The sequence below is a fragment of the Staurois parvus genome, unplaced genomic scaffold, assembly GCF_062004578.1.
Source record: "Staurois parvus isolate SC_StPar_1 unplaced genomic scaffold, SC_StPar_1.0 ptg000789l, whole genome shotgun sequence".
In the NCBI taxonomy this organism is placed as follows: Eukaryota; Metazoa; Chordata; class Amphibia; order Anura; family Ranidae; genus Staurois; species Staurois parvus.
The window spans coordinates 727,429-745,594 of NW_028318585.1; the positions used below are offsets into that span (position 1 = coordinate 727,429).

Sequence of the window (18,166 nt, forward strand, 5' to 3'; positions counted from 1 at the left end):
CTTTCTGGATGCACTGTATAACAGGATCACTCTACTTCACACTTTTGGGGTACCTTTACTCTTGTGCCATTTTCACCAATGTCCTGGGACAAAGCTGAGGCCGATATAGGGGAATACTCTACCTCCACTTTTAGAGATGAATGTACACCATGCACATTTACACCATAACTGTTCTCCAGTTAACTCTCGGGTCCCCTTGTAAATGTATATCTTCCCACTGAAACTTGCAATTAGGAGGGAAACGCTGAGCCTTGTCCACAACCATCTGTCCAGTGTTTTCCACTACTTTACACCTAGCATGGGCTCCACATATACATTTGACTTGACTCTTGAGCTTCCATATCTCCTGTATAAGATGGTGGCCTCTGTGGTAAGAGTCCACTCCCGTTGCCATGGGAGGCAGACCGTGGCGGAGTGCCAACAACCTCTTCCTCGCTGCTAGAGGCTGGTCCACCTATAACAGGTACACACTACCGACAGGTAGACTGTAGACAACTGTAGACTTTAGTTACCCCTGGTAACCACTTGTACTGCACAAGAATGACTCTTAAGTGCTATCTCTTCATACCCCAATATGCTAGTGACCCAAAGCTGTAGAAATGTGACAATTACTTGCATTGCACTCCTTTAAATTATTTAGAACAAGCAGAAGGCAAAGTTTCAATGTTTTACCTAACATTAAAGTGCCAAAAACATTACAACGTCCAATAGACAAGACAGTCCTTTTCCTGTGTGCTCATACAAAACTCAGATTATGTGCTGCCCCGGGATACCTGCAAAGGCAGAATCCATATTCTAAAGGTCCATCAGTGGCATTCCCCAGTAGCTGGTGTCTTCAAGGCGAACCCCAGGTCCTGATCACATCTTACATTGTCACAGACTCTCAGAAGTTGGCTTTAGGCTTTCTCTCCACATCGTCTGGGCTCAAAGATTAGGTCCTGCTTGACTTCCTCTCTCTCTCTCTCCTTGCTCTGGACCACTGTCCCTCTTATATATCACCCACCAAGCCAAAGACCCGAGAAAAACATTTACCCAAATTCTCCCGTCTGGGGGGCAGTGCCTAACTAGCAACCCGTTTACAAGCAGAGTATGTTTGCTTCACAATGAGGTTGGGACAATGCATTTATTAGAGATGTGGGAGCACTGTTTATATCATCTGTAATGATGGTCATAGATTTCCAAGGGTATATAGATGTTCATGTCCCAGAGCCTGGCAAGCACAGAACACAAATACTAAATAATAGACTTATATAGTATAAAACTACTTTTTTGCATTTTATGATATGAGAAGGAGCAGACAAATGACTGTGCTCCAATAATTCCTGAAGGACCAAATATATGTTTCTGCTTTTGATGTCATGCATTTTTACTTGCGTTTTTTTAATGTTCTTTATGGTGCTTTTTTAGTGCATTTTTTCACGCATTTTTATGCACTTCCATAGACTTTAATTGGCCCAGAAAATGTAGGTAAATTAATAGAATATCAGACATACCCCATCTTTTACAACACCACTCAATGCAGCACACACATGTAAACGGTCTCCTTGGAAACCATGTATTTTTATGATACATGTGTTTTTATGCACTTCAAAACTCACATAAAAGCGCATAGGTGTGAACCAGGTCTTGGCTGTATTACACCATCAGATATTCAGCTGTGTGATCTAGATCTTCTATACTTTTTATTACAAACATGAGACTTCCAGAGTGCAGAAGTTGAAAAACCTGGCCAAGTAAAATAAATAGTAAATCCAAAGAATAGGACAGGCTGATGAGTCCTGCAGTCACTGTTGATCTGAAGCCAGGATGGATATTTCAGGTTTTGATGATGCTGGAGATTTAGGCCACATACTGGCTTTGTATATTTCTCAGGGAATTGGTGAGAATTCTATGTTTAATTCCTGGATCTGCACACCTGCTGTGGCCATTAGGAGGGGGTCTCATTCTCCCTGTTGGATCCTTTATTTTATCTTATGAAAAATGCTGAATTAGACAAATGTATGCAGAAACATCCAATATTCTAAGGTGTACAGAGAGTCACAAACCATAGCAGGTAGGTCATGCTCTTGAAATATCCAAGACATACCGTTTAGGAAGTCAAGAGTTAACTCTGCACATCAGGTTCTACCTTTAACTAAATATCAGTTTTGGATGGGCAGGACAGCACAGGTTATTTATTAGTAATTTATTAATAATTAACACATGCTTACTCCAGCAAAACCTAACTAAAGATTGATGACTTCTGGCCTTCATAACTCTTGAGTAAAAGATGTTAATAAGTGAAATAATTTATTCAGTTAAATTGGTACTAAAGGGAAAACATTTTTACCCTAATACATTTCCTGCATTAAGGTAAAAAATGTTCCACCATCCTTTTTGCCCCCTTATCCCCCAAAATATTTACCCAAATCCTCACTCCTCCAACGCTGTGCCCATTAGCAGGGGCTCTCTCCTGTCTTCCCTCTCTCACAGGACATAGAGGCATGTCCATCAAATCCAGTGAGCAGAGAGCGGAGGACGGGTTTGAGCCATGCTGTGTGTGTCAATGGACACACAGATCAAAAAAATTAAAGTGTACCCTGCGCTTAGTGGATTCATATTGCAAAGTGTATCATGAAGGGTGCTGCAACCAAAATAGCCTGAACACTGACATAATAATCCAAAGATATGGTGTGCTACTCAAATAACCAAAATTCACCTATAATTATAAATATGAAGTACTTCCAATAATTGCTTAAAATAAATCACAGAAAGTGCACTTGTGCAAGAAATATAAAACCGAACAGAAAAATCTTAGTTAAATGAAACAAATGACATGTTTGCAAACCAAAGTCCACATAATAAAGTGCTTGATAAATTAGTCCAAATAAGTGCTGTGACGGAAATCAATCCACATATGAAAGTGTCAATTGTGTATCCTTCACCACACATAGCCTCTTACCAAATGGTTTGATCTCAGACTAAAAATGATTATTATGTGATTGCGTGTTTGTATCCCAGCACAGGTCATGTTGCAACCCACCATGTGGTTTCTGTGACACTAGTATCTGATGGTAGATAATAGTTGTCTTGCCAGCACCTGGTTCACAGCATACAATTCTTTCATTGTATGCCGTGAAAAAACTTTTTTGGCTTGTCTGTTTTTATGCGTTTCTTTATGATTCTGTAAGTACAAGTCTATTTTAATAAATCGATATTTCAATGGTATAACACTATTACGGCTCCCTTGGTTCTCTTTGGAGGGGCATTTCAAGGTGCCAGCGAGACAACTATTATCTACCTTCTGATACTGGTGTCACAGAAACTTCATGGTGGATTGCAGCGAATCCTGTGCTGGGATACACACACACACACTAACACACACAAGTGCATATTGATCTCTTTGAGTCCTCATGCACACTGGACATTTTTACAGCGGCTGTTTTTGGCTTTTGACGTTATTTTTTCTTACAGCCAGTAAACTCCCCAGCATGTTATCCTATGTGTCCATGCACACATAGGCTTTAATCAGTGTTTTTTGGCAGTGATGTTTTTGGCTGGAAAAAACCCCAGAACTAGCGGGTTTCTAGAGAAGTTTTTTAGCTGTAACAATGCTCTACCGCTGGTAAACGTGGAAAAACGTGGCAAACTGGCATTTTTGGGTGTTTTTTTTTAGCCAAAATGTTATTTTTTGTGTGTAAAAAAAAATGCTAAACAAACCTGCAAAATGTGGCTAAAGGCTAATACAAAAAAGCTAAAAAATCCTGAAAAACCCATGTTTTTAATGTGACTTTTTACAGCTAATGCTACTGGCGTTACTCCCAGTGTGCAAAGTTACATAATTAATCTGGCTGAAAAAAGACAAAAGTCCATCCAGATCAACCATAAAAAAAAAAAGTTATAATCCTATACCCACAGTTGATCCAGAGGAAGGCAAAAAAACCCAGCAAAGCATGACCCAATTTGCTCCTGCATGGTGAAAAAATTCCTTCCTGATTCCCCGAGAAGCAATCTAGTATTCCCTGGATCAACTCTACCTATAAAATGTTAGTATCCAGTTATATTCTGTGTATCCAAGAAAGAATCCAGGCCTTTTTTAAATCAATCCATTGAGCTGGTTAGAACCAACTCTTGAGGGAGTCTATTCCACATTTTCACAGCTCTTACTGTGAAGAAACCTTTCCATATTTGGAGATTACATTTATTTTCCTCCAGACATAAAGAGTGCCCCCTTGTCCTCTGTGATGACCTCAGGGTGAATAGCTCTACACCGAGTTCACTATATGAACCACTGATGTATTTATACATGTTGCTCTTATCCCCTCTTAATCTCCTCTTCTCAAGAGAGAATAAATTCAGTTCCTCTAATCTTTCCTCATAGTTGAGCTCCTCCATGCCTCGTATCAGTTTGGTTGCCCTTCTCTGTACTTTCTCCAGTTCCCCAATGTTCTTTTTGTGAATTGGTGCCCAAAATTGAACTGCATATTTCATATGAAGTATTACTAATGATTTGTACCGGGGTAATATGATATCTCTTTCTCTCTGGAGTCTATACCTCTTTTAATACAAGAGAGGATTTTGCTCGCTTTAGAAACCGCAGCTTGGCATTGCATGCCATTATTAAGCTTGTGACCTACCAGAACCCCCAGATCCTTCTCCACCATTGATTCCCCCAGTTGTACCCCCCCCCTAGTATGTATGATGCATGCATATTCTTAGCCTTCAAGTGCAGAACCTTACATTTCTCAACATTAAACCTCATTTGCCACATAGTTGCCCAATTAAACAGTGCATTGAGGTTGGCTTGTAAATTGGAGACTTCCTGTAAGGATGTTATTGCACTGGAAAGCTTGGTGTCATCTGCAAAGACTGAAATGGGATTTTTAATTCCAGACCATATATTGTTTATAAATATATTAAAAAGTAAGGGTCCCAACACTGAACCTTGGGGTACACCACTGACAACCCTAGACCATTCAGAGTATGAATCGTTAATCACTACTCTGCAAAATCCAAGTATACCACGTCTTTCATGAATCCATGCTGTCTGTTGCTTTTTTTTCCAGCAAGAACTCATCTATGTGGTCTTTTATTAAACTCTCCAGTATCTTCCCAACTACAGAAGCTAAACTAACAGGTCTCTAATTACTTGGTAAAGATTTTGACCCCTTTTTAAATATTGACACCACATTGGCCTTACGCCAATCCAGTGGTACTATGCCAGTCATTAAAGAGTCCCTAAAAATTAGGAACATTGACTTTGAAATGACAGAGCTCAATTCTTTAACCTCCCTGGCGGTATTCCCGAGTGTAGCTTGGGGTAATGTTTCAGTACCAAAAGCGGTAACCCCGAGCTACACTCGCCCATTATGGACAAGAGCTCCCCCATGCTCTTTTGTATACACAGAGCTGAAGAAGGTATTAAATAAATTTGCCTTCTTTTTGTCCCCAGTCACCCACACTAGATTATTTTGTAAAGGGCCTACATGCTCAGACCGGACCTTTTTACTTTTAATATATTTGAAGAATTTTTTGGGGTCCTGCTATATTTAGCAGTTTGCATGAGGACTTAATCTGAGATCAAACCATTTGGTAACAGGCTAGATGCACTATATTACCAAACGTATTTGGACACTCCTCCAAATCATTGGATTCAGGTGTTCCAATCACCTCCATGGCACAAGTGTATAAAATCAAGCACCTAGGCATGCAGACTGCTTCTACAAACATTTGTGAAAGAAGGGGTCGCTCTCAGGAGCTCATTGAACTCAAGCGTGGTACCATGAGGTTGCCACCTGTGCAAGAAGTCCATCCGTGAAATTTCCTTGCTACTAAATATTCTACGGTCAACTGTTAGTGGTATTATAACAAAGTGGAAGCAACTGGGAACAACAGCAACTCAACCACAAAGGGGTAGGCCACGTAAAATGATAGAGTGGGGTCAGCACATGCGTGTGCAGATATTGCCAACTGTCTGCAGAGTCAATAGCTAAAGACCTCCAAACTTCTTACGGCCTTCAGATTGGCACAACAGTGTGTAGAGAGCTTCATGGAATGGGTCTTCTTGGCTGAGCAGCTGCATCCAAGCCTACCAACATACCAAGACATTTTGGATAATTTCATGCTCCCAACTTTGTGGAACAGTTTGGGCGTGGCCCCTTCCTGTTCCAACATGACTGCGCACCAGTGCTCAAAGCAAGGTCCATATAGACATGGATGAGGGAGTTTGGGGTGAAGGAACTTGACTGGCCTCTGCACAGAATCCTGACCTCAACCCGATAGAACACCTTGGGGATGAATTAGAGCAGAGACTTCGAGCCAGGCCTTCTCATCCGACATAAACTCCTAACCTTGCAAATGCGCCTCTGGGAGAATGGTTAAACATTCCCATAGACACTCTCCTACACTTTGTGGACAGCCTTCCCAGAAGAGTTGAAGCTGTTATAGCTGCAAAGGGTGGGCCAACTCTGTATTGAACCCTACGGACTAAGACTGGGATGCCATTAAAGTTCATGTGTGTGTAAAGGCAGGCGTCCCAATACTTTTGGCAATATAGTGTGTGCGTGGTGAAGGATACACATTTGACACTTTTGTATGTTGATTGATTTCCGTCACAGTAGTTATTTGGACTCATTTATCAAGCACTTTATTATATGGACTTTGGTTTGCAAACACATCATTTGTTCCCTATAACACTGTTTTTTCTGTCCCGTTTTTTATATTTTTTGCACAATTGCACTTTGTAATTTATTGGGAGTACTTCATATTTATTTTTACAGGTGAATTTTGGTGGTTGTTTGAGTAGCGTACCATATCTTTGGATTATCTTAATGGACATGCAGAGCAGAGCTCAGGAGCATGCCCACACATGTGCCTGCATAGGAAATTGATTCCTATGGTAGCACATGGAAAAGAAGTGAAGAGCCTAGAGCGCTGGCAGGGGACCCAAGGAGAGGAGGACCGTGCCCGCTCTGTGCAATACCATTGTACAGAGTAGGTAAGTATTTTAAATAAGAAAAAAAAAAAAAACAAGGTTTACAAGCATTTTAAAAGAAAAAATATTTCTAGCAACACACATATTAAAACTCACAAACATACATATAATTTAACGTATTGTTCTTATGAGATGGCACCAATATGCATTACTTCTGTGGTCTTCAGTGACCAATTTCTTAGCCTCAGCACCTTGTATAGGTGCTGGCTCTCTCAGAAGGTGCAAAGCCATAGCAAAGAAGGTGTTCTGTGTTCCTTAGGGACAAAAGGCAAGACTATCAGTAGAATAAGAAACACTCAGTGTGGTGTAGTAGGTGTTACATGCATCCAGTTAAAATTGTTCTCTGAACTGCACAGCGCAGAATTACAGAGGTTACATGGCAAAGGTTTTGGTCATTGTACTGTGGATAAAAAGTCTAATAAAAACAGCAATTTATGTTATAGCATATTTCATTCACAGATGACCAGGCAAAGATCAATTCCAGGACTAGTAGCAGAGAAACCTACAGTGAAAGTGATTCAGAAAGTGTTGGTTTTTCTACAGAAGTAAAAGACCAAGAGGAAATCACCAGAGATAAAGACCCTGATGGGATGAAACCTGAATCACCTGAACCATCCCATACGAGCAACAAAGTAGGGCAATGCACCACAGATGAGGACCGTAATAAAGTGGAAACTGAATGTTCCAAAACATTTTCATTGTCAGTAAAGAGAAAAGTAAAGGAAAGCTCTGAAGGTAAAGACCATAATGGTATACAATGTGAATCCTCTTTAGAGAGCAACAGGACAGAGAAAATCTCTGGAGGTGAACAACATGATGATGTACAAGGTGAATCGTGTGAATCCTCTTCAGAGAGCAGCAGAAAAGAGCAAAGCACTGTAGGTATAGACATAGACAGAATGGAAACAGAATTGGCTGCAGCATCTCGATTTTCACCTTCAGCAAGCAGCAGAAGTGATCTAGTTCTGCCTGAGAACCCCTCTTGGAGACATAGGACTTCAGAAGAAATTCAGCTAAAGACCATGAAAACAAGTTTGCAAGTCCTGAATATTCAACTGCAAAATTTACAGTGCCAATTGCAGCAGCAGACCGAAGATGGAGATGCCGATTTCGCCAGAAACCTACTCCAGTTTCTGAGGAAAGTTCCGCAAGATAAAAAGGTGGCCACTCAAATATCTATTCTAAAGGTCTTCTTACCAGATTTGGATCAGTAGACAATGTCTACATCAAACCCTGGTTGTGTATCACAATATACAAATCTGTCTTCCCCCAGACTTAGTGGACAAGCTGTTCCTCCAGAGCCATAGCCATAAGAAATGTATGAGACATACACCGATAGATGGCTGCCACAGATATAGAACATTATATACTTTGACATAACTGCCTAGAGGATATGATAAAAGGTGATACTCTCCTTACAAAAATAACATTTTTACCAGGACCAAGAAACTCAATGAGAATGCATTTTGTGAAAGCTTACATGAAGTCCTATTTCATATAATGGTTCTCTGTTAGATCCATTAAATAGGAGCCAATTACAATACCTTCTCTATTGCTCAGTCTTCTCTAAACTTGAGCTAACTGAAATCTGGTTCGTTGCTAAGGGTTATTGTGTTTTAGGAGCTTAGCTGCACTAAAAGTTTTTAGTTGCTTAGTAGCATGGTATTAACATCTTACTGACATTTGGCTTACATTAATTAATTGCAACATGTTATAAAGGGGAATGGAGAATATTCTGTGTCTGTCTCGCATAAACATTTTATTTTTGAGGGAAAAATTTCCTCTGTAATAGGATGGAAAGCTTTTCCCATTCTGAAAAACCCTACATAGATATATTGTTTCTGAATGACTGAGTACAATGGGAGTTTTCACATGCAGCAGTGCTGTATTGAAGGGCACTATTATCAGAAAATGCCAAGTGAAGCAGGAACATTGGTCTGTGCAGAGTACAATGCACATGGTAACTTTCTACCAATCAGGGTGATTAGATTGGTGTCATAGGACCAAAAATATTTTGCACAAGTAACTTTATTTCTGTCATAGGCCCTTGGAATAAATTTTATCTTATATTTTAGTTTTTAGTTTGTTGTTTTTATACTGTATTGTGCAATTATATTTTTGAATTTGTTACATTTGTAAGGGCTATTAACATTGTGGTTTTATAAGTTTGAACTGTTTGATGGTGTACACTGATGTGTAAAATATATATGTAAGAAGCTAATAAAAGCCAAATATTTGACTGATTTTAAAAGTTGTTAATTTAAAAAAAAAAAAATGATTGGGAAAAGTTTTATTTCTCTTAATAGAAGGCCCTTGAGCTTGGGCTCTGTCAATGCTGACCTTCTGAAAATGTAATTTTCTGGCTCTTATCCTGACTTGATTATGCTTTGAGTCACTGACCTGGAAAATGTATACAGATCAGTAAAGTCAGTCCTGAAGTCCTCATGAATAAGCCAAGATTGAGCATCCAGCTCTCCCTGGTGACCATGGTAAAGCATGTTGATATCACCTGTGCCTCCCGAGTGCTGCAGGCTGAGGCTAGCGTTTTTTTTCACAATCGGTTGTCAAATGGTTTTTGAAGGTAATTTGTAATTGGGGGGAGAGGCTAGAAAAACCCAGACCTTCTGATTGTCATAGAAGTTCCACATTAAGGCTAGGTTCACACTAGCCCACACACTGCGGGCTGGGTGCGGGTGCGAGAATCTATGCGATACACGCAGCTGCATTGCATTTCTCTTGCGAGACTGGAGGGTGCCATTAATTCTGAATGGCAGCCCCATGCATCTCATCCTGCAGTGTGTTCGCGGGTGTGGGAACCGAACAGAAACCGAATGGTCAAAAAAGCCCATGCGGATGTGTTTTGAAAAAGGTGCACTATTTCCCTGTGTGAAACTTGGGCACAGCAGCCAATTCAAATGAATGGGTTGCCTTGCCCGCACAAACGTGGGCCGCACTAATGTGAACTATGGGTCAATCCTATGCTGAGGCATAATTTGTAAAGTTAAGCATACATGGGTCAGTTCCCCCCCCCCCCCCAATCCACGCAAGTGAGGTAGATAGAGGAATCCTCTCTGCTGCGTCAAGCTGGCCATACTTGGATCCATGTATGGCAGTTTCCGTTCATGAGAAGTCGATATATTGACTGACTATTTGCAAACGGTACTGCTGGAAAATATCAGTTACTTCAGCATTGCAGGGAATGGGCTGCAGCTCTGATCTAAGTATTCTGTCGATGGGGGAGTCTCCCTACTGTCAGAATACAATGACACAGTGGGGAGGAGTCCCCCATCCACACGTAGAATCTGTTCAGTTAATTTTTGTTCATCCAACTGGCTGGACAAAACAACAACCATATATGAGCAACCCTATTGTGTTCTGACAGCAGGGACTCCTCTGCTGTCAGAATACACTAATCATTATGAAAGCGAATTGGCTGTAGCACTGATTGAAGCAGAATATTCTAACATTCTTGTTCGAGAGGAGCCAGTCATTAGATTGACTTCTCAGGAATGGGAATATCCCTAGATGGATTGAAATTCAGCCTGTCCCTGTTTAGCTGACCAAATTTTAATCCATCTATAGCCACCTTAAAGGATAAGTTCACCTTTCCAGAAAAAATATTAAATGCACATGTTTATGCAGATAAAAATGTACATTTCTTATTTCTTCCTGCAGGAGCCTGAAAAGCATTGTGCCCATGATTAGTAGATCAGGGGTACAATATCAGGCTTCCACAAACAAGCCCTGCAGCTTTCTGCCTGTACCTCCATGCGGATTGACTCTTTGAAAGCTGCAGGGCTTGCGATTGAACTATGAGAGCACTCTTCAGCGCCCTTGCATTTCATTTAGAACTAGAAGCCATCAGCCACAATGTCTGGCTGTACTTGTAGTTTGTTCATTCACACAGCCACGCTCTTTTCAAAAAGTGAGTGGATGTAGTGAGAAGATCCCCTGCCCGCTGTCACATTGAGCAGGGGATCAGAGGCAGGAGCTGGAACATAATACATGTTCTACCCTAAATATAGGCAGAACATGTAACATATTCCAAAAGGTGAACTTAGCGTTTAAGCCCCTCTCTGCCTCCCATACCAAAGCAAGAACAACACTAATGGGAGAAAAAGGTCCTGGCATATATGCAGGGATCTGGGCTACGAGAAAATGTTGGCAACCCATTTCACACTCCACACCTGGATATCTTGGCAGCCTCCTACATCAAAGGTTGCTGAGAAAGAAAAATGAGATGAAGGTTACGCAGGAAAGAAGGCTAAAAAAAAAAAAGAAATGTCTACACGGCCTAATAAGAAAGGCAGCATAATTTTACCAGCCTATCACCATTTTAAACATCCTGAAACACGGGTTGGAAGGATTATCTTAATTTAGGAATAACATCAGCCCCCTCAGCAGGAGAGAGGTTGAACCCGGGCGGAATGGGAGCCTGAGAATCAACATTTTGCAGTGTCCAAAATCTTTGCAGAGGACAGAAAAAAGGGACCCATGTTGTGGTATGAGGAAGTCTTTCATTGCTACGACTGGAGGGTTGTCTAAGGGTCAAGAGGGTGGAGCCAGACCAATCCGTTATGACATGGGAGGCACAGGGGGAAAAAAAAAATGTAGATTTATTTTTTAGGCTACTTGTTAGGTTTAACCTTCTAGATGTTCCCTATTCCATAGCACATCTTCACATTTTGAATTTAGGTCCACTTTAGGGTGCTTACACACTGCAGCGCAGCCTCCTTAACCACTTGCCTACCAGGCACTTATACCCCCTTATTTACCAGGCCAATTTTCAGCTTTCAGCGCTGCCACACTTTGATTGACAATTGCGCGGTCATGCAACATTGTAACCATATGAAATTGTGATCATTTTTTTCTCACAAATAGAGCTTTCTTTTGGTGGTATTTAATTGCCACTGGGCGCTTTACTTTTTGCGCTATAAATAAAAAATTGCCAAAAATTTGAAAAAAAAAAAGTTTCTTTGTTTCTATTATAAAATTTTTCAAACAGGTAATTTTTCTCCTTCACTGATGTGTGTTGATGAGGCAGCACTGATGGGCACTGATAGGCGGCACTGATGGGCACTGATAGGCAGCACTAATGAGGTGGCATGGATAGGCGGCACTGATAGACAGCACTAATGAGGTGTCACGGATAGGCGGCACTAATGTGCAGCACTGATAGGCGGCACTGATAGGTGACACTGATGATGGGTACTGATAGACGGCACTGACTGGCATCACTGCTGGGCACTGACTGGTGGCACTGACTGGCAGCACTGCTGGGCGGGCACTGGTGGGTGGGCACAGGTGGGTGGCACTGCTGGGCACAGGTAGGTGGCACTTCTGGGCACAGGTGTGTGACATTGCAGAGTGGCACAGGTGGGTGCATTGCTGGGCACAGGTGGGTGCACTGTTGGGCACAGGTGGGCGGAGCTAGTGGGCGCACTGCTGGGCACAGGTGGGCGGAACTTGCGGTGGCATTGCTGGGCACCGATCATCAGGGCACTGATCATCAGTGCCCTGATGATCGGTGCCGATCCCCGCTCTGACAACTGCCGGTTCTCGGCAGTACTTTCCTCACGATCTGACAGCGTGAGGAAAGTGCAGCCGAGAACCGGCACTTGCATTTCCCTCTGATCAGCGTGTCATTGGACACCGCTGATCAGGTGGTAAAAGGCCGTTGTGATTGGCCTTTTACCACATCACGTGATCAGCTGTGTCCGTAGGACACAGCAATCACGGAGATCGCCGGGTGCGCGCCAGAGCGCGTTCTGGGGGAGCGTCATATGACGTCCACTCAGAACTGGCCGGCCGCAGTGCAGCCGTCATTCGGCTATCTACGATCGGCAACAAGTTAATACTGCAGATTTTCAAACACAGTTGTGCATTATACCATCACACACTTAGTAAACTACTTACCTCTAACCTCTGAATGGTCACTCTTTGGCCTAATCAGCATTCCAGGTGTTAAAATCTATAGAGGATATAAACAAGTCCTAATTGTCATATCCCTTGGAGCACGAAAAACCATGTTACATATGCGGATCTACCCAGAATCCCCCACCATTTTTTTGTTACAAACTTGCTTATATTTTCTACATGAATGGGTGGAGACCTTACATAAAAAAAATCATGGGTTCACAAATCCTTTAATATCTGGGAATCTTTCATTCAAACCTTACCTACTGATACCCAACAATCGATAGTACAATGTTTTCAATATAAACAATGGTTTCAAACCACACTGTTAACCAATGACTCTCCAATTGATATCCTACCTTCCAATTAAAATTAAAATATATTTAATGCTTTAACAGCTAAGGCATCTCCTCTTATCTGCTAGTTGTTAGACCAACCACCATCCGTCTTTGTTTCTTCATGTCCATCCTTCAACGCCACACTGATACCTGGTTCTCAAACTTTACTGACAAACTGTATGCTTGTTTTGGCTATTTTCATTGTTAACTGCCTTCTCGCATCAAAAGCTAAAAGGAAAAAAAAAAAAAGACAGTCAGGTGCTGGCTCACTGGCTATTCATTGGTTGCTAGGGAGACGGAACCCTCCGGCATCTTTAAAAACCAGTGATGCTTCCCTTGCAAGGGTCAGCATGTTCCATCTCCTCTTATGCAGGAGTAATGCTAGGAAGGAGGAGGTGGAGAGACAGTGGGCAGAACAGGAGGGAGAATCTACTCCCAGAATCTGAGGGGAGGAGGTGGGGATGAAGGAACCGATATCCACCAGATGGAAGACTGAACTTTACTACTGGTGACCACGAGGGGCATTGTTTACATACCCACTGACTGTTAAGGAAGCCGACATGTGCCAGCTCTTTTACAATCAGCTGTTCGCTGGTTGTTAAGGATGCCGGCGGGTGCCCGCTCCTTAACAGCCAGCATATTTTTGCCACACGACCCCAAAAAACACATAAAAATGAATCCTGGGTGCATTTGTGATACATTTCCCATTGACTTCAATGGAAGGCGCATCTTCCACCAAAAATGCAGCATGCAGGACTTGAAAGGCACATTCCTGTGTGGGAAAAAACAGATCAGTGGGAAAGAGGTCTTAGAGTATCTGTTTTGTGTAGAGAACCAGGAGGACTGGAACAGCGTGCTGCTGAGGCTATTGTGACGCTGAAAGTGAAACACTGCGTATGCGTTCCACCAAAATTTTATCTTCTTCCACTTAACCTCCCAGACATAGGCCTCTGATTCTTAAAGGAGATCCATGGTCACAGCACACGCTTTCATTTTAAAACATCAGCATTGTAATAACAATACAAATAGCTATTTTTGACAATCCAATATATATTTACTTGAAAAATTTCCTTCCATGTTGTGAGTTCTCCCTGTCTGTTGGTCATCTCTTTCCACAACTTCCTGGATTCCCAACATGCTTTGCAGCTTCTCCTCTGCGGTTTACGTTCATTTAAGGATTACATATCCCGTGGCACTTTGCTATTGCAAGCTGTGATTCCTGTACTGACTCCGCCTCTTGAAACTCCACCTTTCGTGTGACACAGCAATGCCTACAGGTCACAGAATTCAAGGATGTAAATGTAAGTTTACAAACTTCAAGATCCTTAAAGCAGAACTCCAGGCAATAACTTCTTTACATGTCCTTGTTGCTGATTTCCTACCTTTGCTGAATATGTGCTCCATCTTATGGTTCACTCAATAGTTGCTCTGAAATAAAATTAGTTATTTAGTTTTCTGTTCGTAAGAACGGTGGCTGCTATGCCTCCTATTCCCCCCAGCCATTGGTCTTGGCACATCCCTTCTGTAGTTCTTTGGGAGGGAAGCACACCCCGACTGATGGGTTGTGGGCTCAACTAGTCACAATTTCCTTCAGGGACTCTTGAACAACCCGTCTGACCAAAGTCTCTACCTGTTGGTTGGCACTTTCGCTCTCGCCGGTCGTCCATACAAAATAGAAGTCACATTAAGACCTCTTGTCAGGAATCTGAGATTCGCACCACCAGCAAGTTTTCCTACTGGAATGGCTGGAATGCCCCTTAACGTGATGCCTGGAGGAGGAACGAGAGACACATCCATGCCAGGTCAGCTGCAAAGGCAACCAAGCTGTAAAAAAAGAACATGACATGTAGAATCCCAGCAGACCACCAGGGGAGGTAGGAGGGAGCAGGCACTGACTTTCCCAGCGTACCACAGCACTTAGGGAAGCTGCCACACTCAGCCGCAGGATTTACCAAAGAAAACAGCTCTGACAGCTGTTTAAATTTTCCGCCAAAGCTATGATATCACTGCCGCCGTACTGCGCATACGCCAAATGCTGCCATTTTGCCACACTGCATACACGCGAAGCCAAGCCACATTCTGAGGCCAGGTCGCATGTGCGCAGTGTGCGAGAGGCCGCTCGGACCAGACAGTGGCGGCATTGTGCTCCAGACACCCACTAGCAGCAGGGAAAGATGAGGAAAGAAATAAGGAGCAACAATGAGACCCAAACGGGCACAGAGCACATCTTACCAACCCCAAATAGCCAAGACCACCTGCCTTGGAGACCGCCTCGCCTGTTCGGGGTGCTACATGGCCACCCACTGTTAGCCACGTCATTGGCAGACCTGAGCTGTTCCAGGCACTAACTCCTGCTCACCCATTTCCACCCCGCTATTAGCTGGGGAACGCTGGAATTGATGAAGGGACGCCTGCTCCACCATTCCCGGCACCGCATTCAATACCCCGCCTTTAGCTGGGGACCCGTGGAACTGACAAGCGGCACGTCACCTCGCATCTCCCAGGGAGGCTCGCCAGGCCTTGGTTGCAGACCATCTTGAATGCGGGAACCAGATAAGACTTGCACTAGGTCCATAGGAAGAGGACAAAAAAGGAACACAGCCTCTGGCGAGGAGCAAAGATTTATGGGAGTGGGGTCCTATAAGAGAGGGCGGGAACAACCCATACGTATGCTGCCATGGAGTTTGTCAGGAAAATTGAGATTCAGATAACGAATGGATCCGAATTTCATTCTATTCGGTAATTTGGATGCACATGATGCCAGTTGATATTATCCAATCAGCTCATGCCATTTCACTTGCTGGGTTGGACTAGCATCCAATAATAACAAATTCTTCTGATTCAAATCCATCCAATTTAATAATATATAGCAAAAACTGCAAATTCTTTGAATCTACCCAGACTGAAGAGTAAACAAAACAAATGCTGATGACAAGGAACGAATTTAATTTCATCATATTTGTTTTGTTGAATTTGGAATTAATCAATGAATGAATGCATCCGAAATTCAAATTTCCGGCATGCACATATTTGCTGATCTGTCATATTTACATTCAGGAAAACGTTAGGGTTGCCACCTCATCCCTTTAAAACCCCAACACATAATTACACAGGTTCTGTGGCTGATTAAGGTGATAATTAAACTCACTAAGGGCCAGTTCACACTACATGCGTTAGTTGTTTTCTGCATCCAAAATGCACAGAAAGTAGGTTATATGGTTGTCAATGTCATAATTCACATCAGTGCTTGCAGTTTGAGTGTTCCAGTTACAGAAAAAAAAAAAGTAGAACAGGCTGCATTTTTCCAGCACAGAATTGTACTGGAATGCAGTAAAACGCATACAAAAATGCACTGCAATGCACTAAAAATACACTGGAATGCACATGTCCCTATTTAAATTGAAGAAAAAGAGAGGGGGAAAAAAACTAACTGAAATGCATAAAAAAGGCACCGAAATGCGCTAAAACGTGCATGCAAAAACGTGTCCAGAACGCATATGGACTGCGTTTCTATAGTGTGAACTGGCCCTTAGTACTTTATATGTATTAAATTGGCCTCATAACCTGTGTAATTAACTGCTTCCCGTCTGCCCTATAGCAGAAGTACTGCTACAGGGCGGCAGGGGTGCAGAAAATCACATATATATATACACGTGATTTTGCATTTCTTGGTAGGGGACGCACTCGCGTGCCCTACCCGTGCTCCATTCGTGGCCATGGCTGTCAATCCCTCAGTGTCACAGCCATGCAAAGCAGTGTGCTTACAGTGAAGCACACAGACACAGCTCCTAGTAAAAAAAAAAGCACAGCCATCTAAAGCAGTGCGAGTACAGTGAAGCACCAGCACACTGCCCCCTAGTAAAACTCTCCCAGCACAGTTAACCCTTTGATCGCCCCTCATGTTAACCCCTTCCTGCCCAGTGCCATTAGTAGTGTCAGTGCTTTTTATTAGCACTGATCACTGCATTGGTGTCACTGGGGATGTCAGTGACACCAAGTCAGTTTCCCCAAGTGTCAGAATGCCTGCTGCAGTCCTGATCGGCGCCATTTATTTATTTCAGTTACTTATATAGTGCTGTCAATTTATGCAGCGCTTTACACATATATATATTGTACATTCACATCACTCCCTAACCCTCAAGGGGTGTACAATCTAAGGTCCCTAAATCAATACTAGCAATTCACTGATCAGCGCCATTACTAGCAAAAATTAAAAAAAAAAATCTCAGTATCTGTACTGCCATTTGTAAACTAATTAATTTAAATGTACTGGGATTTTTTTTTTGCAACGGCATATAGCAGAATACATTTTGACCTACATTTAAAAGATTTTACTGGACGTTTAATAGCAAAAAGTCAAAAATATTTCTCAAAATTGTCAGTCTTTTTTTTAGCGCAAAAAAATCATAGATAAAATACCACCAAAAGAAAGCTCAATTTGTGGGGCAAAAAAGGACGTAAATTTCATTTGGGTGCAGCGCTGCATGACCGCACAATTGTCAAAGTAACGCAGCACCATAACGCAAAAAAATGGCCTGGTCAGGAAGGGGGGTGAATCCTCTAGAGGGCAAGGGGTTAATACGTGTAAGGTTATGAGGTGACAACCCTAACTTGGACACCCTCGGAGATAAGCAGCCATAAAAGGACGCATGTTTGTTTACATCGGCCCATTTTCATGCAGCTTCTGATGAGGTTTGCCTGTAAAAGTGACATTGTGAAAGGATTCTTGGAAAATGGAGTGTTTGTGAAGCATCTGTTCATATCTGGCCATGCAGATGATATTTGCAAGCAGTCAACCCGGCCACAGCCTGAGGGGAATGAACACGCAGAGATGATGTTGTTCTATCGCCTACTTCAGAAACGAAACTGAAAGTAAAAGGGGCGGGAAGGAAGGAGACAGCTTCCTGTTGGCGCCAGAAAAGACAGTGAGCTGTTGTTG

General features: G+C 42.4%; 1 protein-coding gene across 8 annotated transcripts in view; it reads left to right on the forward strand.

Annotated features, from left to right (window-relative positions):
- The window catches only part of LOC149444320 (uncharacterized), a 192,075-nt gene extending 182,859 nt beyond the window's left edge, over window positions 1–9,216 (forward strand). For all 8 annotated transcript variants that reach the window (XM_089654683.1, XM_089654688.1, XM_089654685.1 and 5 more), the window contains one exon: window positions 7,433–9,216. In XM_089654683.1, coding sequence (XP_089510809.1) covers window positions 7,433–8,187 — 755 coding nt within the window. In that variant the 3' untranslated portion in view covers window positions 8,188–9,216. The remainder of the gene's footprint in view (window positions 1–7,432) is intronic.
- Window positions 9,217–18,166: the final 8,950 nt, after the last annotated feature.